We start from the raw sequence: 8,423 nt of genomic DNA on the forward strand, positions 1-8,423 counted from the left end.
CCACTGCTGCCGCGGCTCAAGCGGCGGTACTGCTGTGCAGAGTCAATAGTATTTACGTACAGTAATTATTAGAATCAACTTTATTTCGCATGGCGCCCTTGAAGGTGGCTTCTCCAAGCGCTTGACAGAATGATAACCATAAAAAACACACCAGATTCGCAGCAGGGGAAGGTCCTGTCACCCCCTCGAGTGTAGATGGGTTTTGGGGGGACAGATAGGAGACCAGAATCAGAAGACTGGGTTGAGTGAGGGTTGTGAGGTGGGGAGTAGGATGATAGTATCAGACAGGTCATACAGAGCCTTATAGGTGAGCATGAGGACTTTGAAGCCGGAAAGACCCTTGTGCAGAGATTTAAAATTAATCTAGATGATAACTGTGCCTTTTGATACCATTCAACGTTTATTTTGGTTGTGTCCTATTGTAAAAACCTTCGGGACTGAATTGAAAACGTATGTTAAAAGAAGAAGCTAATATTGATTTTTTTTTAAGAAATGGACATCATGTTAAGCTTCAATTGAATTGGAAATAACACGAATATATCCTTTGTAATTGACTTAATTATTATTCCTGCACGTTATTATTTATGTCAAGTGAAAGGGTCTGGGAAGACTCCTATGTTGTCCTATGAACATTTGTAAATAGATGTAAAGGCGTACTTGCAGACTTTTTCGAAATGTAAAAACATGAGCATGGATCTTATCTTTATTCTGTTTAAACGTTTATTCATAATGTGTATAGGTACTGTAATATGTTCTCCTGACGATGATATTGTTATGTTATGTTATATGTACTCTTGCTTGTATTGTATTTTATTTTGCTGTCGAAATAAAAAGTTAAAATATAAATTTTACTCCTGTGGGTCTCTGTTGGGTGGGACTGGTTTTTTTTTCGATTTAACGACAAGAAACCGCGTCGAGAAACAAACTCTAGTGCACTCCTGCACACCAGTCCGGGCGTTTTTTGTTGTTTTGAGTGGTACTTCGTTCAAGAGTTACGCAAGAACCGCGTCCAAGGCAAAATCTGAAAAAAAAAAGGTTATGTTTAAAACAGACCACGAATACAAGAAAAAAAAAAACGTGTCAACGTGGAAATTGAGATCAAGCACTGGGTGAGGGACTTCACGCAAGCGGCTCGTTGGTCTAGGGGTATGATTCTCGCTTAGGGTGCGAGAGGTCCCGGGTTCAAATCCCGGACGAGCCCGGTTATTTTGTTTCCTTTTTCAGGAAAGCTGGTGAATGTAAAATTTGGTTTCAACCAAAACAGTTCGAGGTCAGTCGAACACTTGTAGTATCCTTTTGCTATACCTGTAATCGTTTAAATGTTGGTACACATAAACCAATTGCTTATAATAAAATCGCAAAATGCTTAAAACACGAAATGAAAGAAATAATGCCCAAATATAGGAATGTTTAAAACAAAAAAAGTCAGATGACAAAGTGTTTCAAAATAGACACGGGCTCGTCCGGGATTTGAACCCGGGACCTCTCGCACCCGAAGCGAGAATCATACCCCTAGACCAACGAGCCGCTACGCGACTAGTCGTTGAACCACACTCCTTAATCGGTGACGTGTGCATGTGTTGTATTAATTGACGTATTCTGTTCCCTATAGTCTCAAAAAATAAAACAGCCTGCTCGAGGAACTCAGACTTCCAACATGTCCGATTACATGCTTACCACTCTTGTTGCAAATGTGTCCCTGCGCTGCAAATAATGCAACATTCGTACGTGGTTCACAGCACTGTAAAACTAGACTTTTACAGCAGACAGCTTGTATCTGTGCATCGTGGTTTGTGCAATAGGCAAGCGCCCGAGTGATTAAAAACACAATTCGGTGTTATCTTTTCTTATTTCACGGCGGTGAACACCGAGCCAGCCCAACAAGACGACGCGCTACCCTCTGCTGGGCAGTAGCCGTAATTGACGAGAGATGTGAAAGTTAGGTCTTCTGGCTGCTGTCGAAACCAAAACCAAAATGACCAAAAACGAAGCCTTAAAGAAAGGAAATGTATATAAATATGCTGTTCAGTCAAACTATAAAGGCTACTACCTTAAGTGTAAAAGTCTCTCACAGAAAAATGCACCGATAAAACAGGTCACATACAAGTAGACAATTTTGTTAAGAATCAATCAATAAAAATCAGATGAAATTTCTGTTAAAACATTTTGACTAACAGCAAAACAAGAGATATATATCGCTTGTACGACTAATGAGAAGGGTTGGTCTTCCAGCGAAGTATTAGTTGGGGAAATTGTTTGCTCTGTAATGGCGTTATCGTATCTTTCTGTCAACAAATGGTATCCCAGAAGAATTCGTTTTTCCAGGATGTATACAGTTGGAATACAGTTGGTTGCGACTGCTTTGATGCCAATTCATTTGTAGGAAAGCGCCTTAGTCATTCAGGAATAGTAGGTTACTATCTCCACTGATCTTCTGCAGAAAACAACTTTTGGGCTTGTGTGTGCAGAGCTTGCAAACGCACAAGTCTGTCGTCTACACGTACTCGAGTATTCGTGTTATCTGTGTTTTTTTTACAGGAAAATATTGTATGTATTATTAGCAATCAGGTGGTAACTTTAGGAGTCAGGTGACAAGTGACAAGTTTCACAGTGATGTGGTGATTTGCCTTTCACTGGGCACAACTCCACACGACATATGAAAACAGGATTTACTTACAAATATGCGGAATCTGAAGTTATCAGGCAGTAACACGCTATGTAAACGGAAAGAAAAAAAACATTTTTCTGTAATTAGCCACCGCTGAAAAACAACAGGATTCAAAGAGAAACCAGAAAAGCAGGGCAGAAACAGTCAGACATAAAATACTTGAATTTTTTCATGTTATAAAGCATCAGTTTATCTGTAATATATCTAACATTAACACCATTGCATCAGAGAACTGGCAGGATTTTATTTAATTGTTCATTTTTGAATCTTACTATTTGAATTATTTAAATATTATTTAATATTAATATTTTAAAACATCGTTAATGGTTCAGTGCTATGTCGCACTAGAGAACCACTAGAGGAGATGAGAGAACACGTCTCATCGGTTTTATCATGATTTGTTTCTATGGTATAATTTGTGACTTACCCACAGCCATTCGGACAGCGCCCTCTGCTGTTCCTGGTGTGGTATTGGCCACAGCCCAGCGGCCTACTTGCTCAGATCCGCCTTCGGAGTTGAGCAGGGAAGTTAGAACAAGCGGTGACTTTGTGGGAAAAACGCGCATTGCTGTGTTGACACAGAAAACCTCCTGATGGCCACCTTTTTCGGGGAAGTCTTGTCTGTGTACTCCAGAGCTGTGGAGGAGGATGAAGATGAATTAGAAGATGAAAGCGAAGAGGATGTGCAAATCCGGAGAGAAATAGAAAACAAGAGGTAGATGATACCTACGTAGGAAAAAAAAAATGAAATAAAGGACACCCCCTTTCAAAGAGAAAACGCGTACTTCTGCATGGTGTTTTTACGATTTTACATTGTTGGTACAGCTTTACACAAACTGTGCTATTCTGTAAACCGCTGGTATGATAATTCTAACATAGGGACACGATATGGACAGAGGTTTACAATAACGTTAATATGGATGTTTTTTCAATGTACGTTAGGTGTTTTGTGGGGAGCATCTTTGGCAGAGTACGGTGCTTGTCCGTGTTGTTTTTGTGCTGTTTTATTCATATATCTCACATGTGAGGTCTCTTAACTTTCGCTTTCAGTTCTTTCTGGTCGTTTCTACCACACTCCTCAGATATCTCTTAATGGCTGGTCTGAGGACCATGAAACGTAGCTGATTTAATGGAACTATAAATTGCACCTCGGTTGTTCCAGGTTCTTACCCACCCGTGATTTAAGTGAAACCACAATACCTGCTGGATTTTGCGTGTCGAGGAACAGAGGTCCCGGGCGCATAGAATAAAAATTAACTTACATTTAAGTGATCGATATTGAGTTTACAGCCTTTTCCAAACCGACTTGCATAAAAACGCGTTAAGAACAGGACGATGAAATCCGTCAAAGCTACTGTATGTTCAAAGGCATGTCAGAACTCAAAAGGTCATCTGTCCATCATCAGAGAGACTCTTGGTAAAGGTAGTAGCAACCCAGAGCTTATCCCATGAGCACAGGGCACAAGGCAGACCTACAGCCCGAGAGGGAATAATATGAACAACTTTCCTGTTTAAATTGGCTGCAGTAACCAACAGTTTCTGTTGTCTTTTGCTTTGGCAGAGAAGTCCATGTTCACTGGAGCTCAGAGATCACAAAGTCAACAGACAAACCCTTTCAGTGCAGTGACTTTATCATAGGAGTGGGACACAATGCAGCAGGTAAGCAGAGGGCAAAACAGCTCTTTCTTGCTTAAACCAGTTAATGCACCTATTTCTGGTGGGTTTTTCTGATGGGCACATTTAGCTGAAAAGCAGAAATAAATAGTTTAAATCAAGGTTCCAGTATACGGGCCTACATGATGAATATGAATAGCTTCTGTGACTCCTGACGCAATACCAAAAACGAAATGTCTTGCTCTAGCGTTATATTAGGCAGTTTTCCCACTAGCTGTTGTCTGCAGTTGTTGATATTATCATTTACTTTCAATCCACCCTGTTAGACTCAACTTTGTTGAAGATTTTGCATTGGTCTGGACGCTGGAAGCTAAGGGTATGAGACTAACTTTGTACGCTGCAGTGTCGTCTCAGACTGTCCGCCACCGTAGCTCGTGAGTGCAGACGGCTCTTTGATTCATCGTGAGCGGGATCGGTGTCGCGATGCAGGAGTGGTTTGTGCCAAAGCACGGACAAGCGGAGGGGGGTTGGGGCGGATTGGGAAAGCAGCAGGCTGGGCGGCTTGGCTCGGCTCACGCGGTCTCTTCTCTCCTGCAGGGTTTCTCTCGGCCTTTGTCCTGAGCTCTGGGAGCTGGGAGGCAGTGGGGTCGGCCAGCCTGTGGAACGAGAGGAGCAGGGGCTCCAGCCGGCCGGCGGGAGAGCCCTCCTGTAGGTTCTACAGGTCGGCTGGCTGCTCCTCGGTGAGTGTCCCCCTTCCGACGGATCCCGAGGGCTGGCAGGAATAGTGTGACTTCGGAGCTGTGTGCCGAGCTTTGAGGAAGGCCCTGGAAATAGCGTCAGGGTGTGCAGTCGAAGTGCACTGTCAGGCGTCTACATGGTGTGGTGTAGATGGGTGAAAATGTACTGTGTTTTATTACAGCTAACTAAAAAAGTTAAGAAGACAGGGTTTTTTGTAGGTCAGGTAACATTCACTTACGTTTCTGCATTCCTCTCTTTTGTGTTATAAGGTTCTAATATGTCTGTGCACGTGCTTTGTAGCTGAAGACCAGTTATTCCAGTGGACTGAAAAGGTAAGATAATGACGTTTTTTTATTTATTTTAGACATCGACGCGAGTTTGTTCTAAGCCTGCTTCCGAGCCGAGATGACAGTGAGTCTTAAGCCATGTGTAGCCAGTCTAGCCAATCAGACATTTAGTTCAGTTGAGTTTCACAGACCTAACGTATGGTAGTCATAGACCCTCTGCTGACTGAGAGCTGGATTTGAAACGGTCTTGTCTGAAGGCAGGTTATTCAGGCTCAGTCTCTGATGACAGAAGGCAGATAAAGCCATTTAAAAGTGTTTACTCGCGCGTGGTTCAGGAACGCATGCCAGAGCTAGTGGAAAAACACTTACTCAGGCTTCCACAGGGGTGTTGTGAAACCTCTGCCTTAGCAGGCGGGTGAAGAGGGGGCTGCGAGACTCTTTCTGTACCCCTGTGGTCCGCAGGTCTTCGGCTTTATCCAGACGAGAGGCCTGCAGGTGCTGGTGCTGTCGGACGCGTCTGTGTCCGAGTACACAACGGCAGATCCCGTCTCCGCCAGTCCAGTGCCCTTCCTGAGAGCCTTGAAGTCCAGCGCCTATCAAGACAGGGTGCACTGCCCCATGATGGAGCAGCCCAACATCGTCACCTGCCTTCCTGCTGCAGGTACTGCCAGTGTCCTGGCTTTCCAACCATTCATCCTCAGACACCTGCTCGATTCGAGACCCTCCGGTTTTCTTCAGAAATAATCATTTCTGCGACAGCTTCATCATAAATTAGTCTTTCACTTTTTTAGTTATTTCTGTGGTATTATTTTCCCTCAAGAACATCTGGGAAAGGTGAGGACTGTTCTAAAATAGGCAGGGGACTGTTAGTGATATTGCCAACGCCAGACAGACCAGAGCCTTGACAAGCACCTGTTACAGCTGAGTGTTTTCTGTGAAGTGCTCGATGATCCCCTCTGCATTATTTTTTTCAGTTCTGAGCCACTGTCAGGTTCATCAGATCCCAGCTGTCCTGTATCAGTGCTACAGTGATGTCGTCAGTCCTGATACCGTCACCATGGAGACCTACAAGCCAGCCCTGCCTTGTCTGAGCAAGTTAGTAACGGTGAGTAAAAGATTCTCTTCACCCGGGATAACGTCATCCTGCATACCAACATGTTCCTTCGCGCCTCTTTTGCTTCTAAAACTTAACATTTTCAGTTTAGCTCTGAAGAAGACATCTTGCATTTGCAGCGCTAAATCTCACCCTCTCTTCTTTGTTTCCAGCTGGACTCCAGTCCTAGTATTGACGTCCTCAGGAAAGTGGTCAAATCCAGTGAATCTCAAAGTAATCTCTACACTTAAACCAACAGTAAAATGTATTTTTTTTTTCTCAGCTGTATTTTTTGTAATGATGTAGATTAATACTTGTAAAAATGAATAAATGACATCACCGTTAAAAGTCACAAAAACAAAGAGTTCGTTTTTGGGAGCTTGATTTCTAAGCAGCTTGGAGAATTTCGATCGAACAGTCGCCTGACTTTGAATGATTTTATGGTATTCCTCCAGTCTGCCTCTTATACAATTAGACATTCTGATTGTTAAGTTATATATGTATTTATTGTGGACATTTGCCAGCATCCATGTCACCCTGCAACTCAACTGGCAGCCCACTGAGTTGAGCCTGTTCAGTACCTGGATGGGAGACCTTCGGGGAAAAACTAAGGCTGCTGCTGGAAGAGGTGTTAGTGGGGCCAGCAGGAGACGCTCACCCTGTGCTTTGTGTGGGTCCTGATGCCCAGGTATAGGTATGGAGACACCGTACTGTAAAAAAGGCACCATCCTTCAGATGAGACGTAAATCCCAGGTCCTGACCTTGTGGTCATTTAAAATCCCAGGGTGTTTCTTGAAAAGAAGCGTGTTACCCTGGTGTCCTGACCAAATTATCCTCTGGCCTTTACCAGTCATGACCTCCTAATAATCCCTATCTCTGAACTGGCTTCATCACTCTGCTCTTCACACTGATAGCTGGTCTGCATTACCTGTAAAGCGCTTTGAAAGTGGAGTGTCCAGAAAAGCGCAGTATAAATTTAAGGTATTATTATTATTCCTCAACAACTGATAGCTGAGTTACATAACGATAGCAAAGCAATGCATTGTGATAAATGTAGTGGTCAGTTCTCCTTAATAACCACAAGGGGGGGCCAGATAAAAGCAGCAGAACATCAACGTTTAGATCTCCAGTGGTCAGTTCGTACGCTCGCCAGAAAAGATGAGAAAAATCACCTTACTCAAAGTAGGAATGCTTACAATACATTCTTATCCACCCACACGCTCAGAATCGTAACAGTACTGACAGGGTAGTCTTGGGTTTATCGCAGCAATATTTTGGTGTTTTGTTTTTGTTGTAAGCTTGCCTGTGTGATGGACACGTGTTTCCCGTATGCAAACACAGCAGTAGGGTTAGCCACCTTTTGAGAGGGAGCTATCAGTCGGCTCTCCTAGGCTTACTCTTTCTCGTTCTCTCTCTCTCTGGAATCAATTATTTGTCTGCTGTATTTCCTGTGTGGCCTTTCTGAATCCAACTTCTCTGGCAGCAGATAAAAAAAAAATCGCTTTTCTCTGGAAGCACAAGTTTCCATTTCTGAAAACCTGCCTGCAGCTCGGACTGCACCCTCGATGATCTTGAAAGAACCGTAGTTTATGCAAACGTACACCACACAGGGGATTTTCAAGTGTATGTGCTGTTTTCGTTTTTTAACGTGTTCACATTTACTGGCGCGAGTGACATCGGGAGGGGGAAAAAAAGATTTTGCAGTGTGCCGTTCACAGGGGTTTCTCAAAGGCTGCGCTGACATTTATGTTACACAAGTCTTTCGTTTTTGCTCGCTTTAAAACTTGCACGGAATCTCACAAATGAGATGGACGGCCCCTTTTTTCCTTTTGTTTCACAGCCACACAACCGATTAACTTGACCAACTGACCCTTAATGTACTGTAAAATAAGTTGAAAGATAAATACTAGTGAGATCTTGAGGTCAAAGCTATTAAGCTCTTTTATTAAAGGACTGGTCCAAGGAGTGTTGTAATTTAAGCACTTGGTGTAAAAAAAAAAACTAAAAATAACTTTTGTGGTGG

The 8,423-nt window shown here is 43.1% G+C and overlaps 1 protein-coding gene, 1 long non-coding RNA gene and 2 other non-coding genes across 4 annotated transcripts; 2 read left to right on the forward strand and 2 right to left on the reverse strand.

Annotated features, from left to right (window-relative positions):
* Positions 1–98: 98 nt before the first annotated feature.
* LOC107076671 (uncharacterized) lies at positions 99–3,181 on the reverse strand. The gene is made up of 3 exons (XR_001477850.2): positions 3,096–3,181; positions 2,678–2,714; positions 99–1,021 (listed from the first exon to the last, which is right to left on the reverse strand). It is a non-coding gene; the product is annotated as an uncharacterized lncRNA (long non-coding RNA).
* Positions 1,130–1,201, forward strand: trnap-agg (transfer RNA proline (anticodon AGG)). The gene has a single exon. It is a non-coding gene; the product is annotated as a tRNA-Pro (tRNA).
* trnap-cgg (transfer RNA proline (anticodon CGG)) lies at positions 1,456–1,527 on the reverse strand. The gene has a single exon. It is a non-coding gene; the product is annotated as a tRNA-Pro (tRNA).
* On the forward strand, positions 3,160–6,762 carry psmg1 (proteasome (prosome, macropain) assembly chaperone 1). The gene is made up of 7 exons (XM_006627774.3): positions 3,160–3,383; positions 4,230–4,327; positions 4,880–5,022; positions 5,290–5,352; positions 5,770–5,968; positions 6,282–6,412; positions 6,574–6,762. The coding sequence occupies exons 1-7, from the start codon at positions 3,262–3,264 to the stop codon at positions 6,649–6,651; spliced, it is 834 nt and encodes a 277-aa protein (XP_006627837.2). The 5' UTR covers positions 3,160–3,261; the 3' UTR covers positions 6,652–6,762.
* The last annotated feature ends 1,661 nt before the right edge of the window (positions 6,763–8,423 follow it).

Source organism: Lepisosteus oculatus, chromosome 5 (assembly GCF_040954835.1).
Source record: "Lepisosteus oculatus isolate fLepOcu1 chromosome 5, fLepOcu1.hap2, whole genome shotgun sequence".
Classification (NCBI taxonomy): domain Eukaryota; kingdom Metazoa; phylum Chordata; class Actinopteri; order Semionotiformes; family Lepisosteidae; genus Lepisosteus; species Lepisosteus oculatus.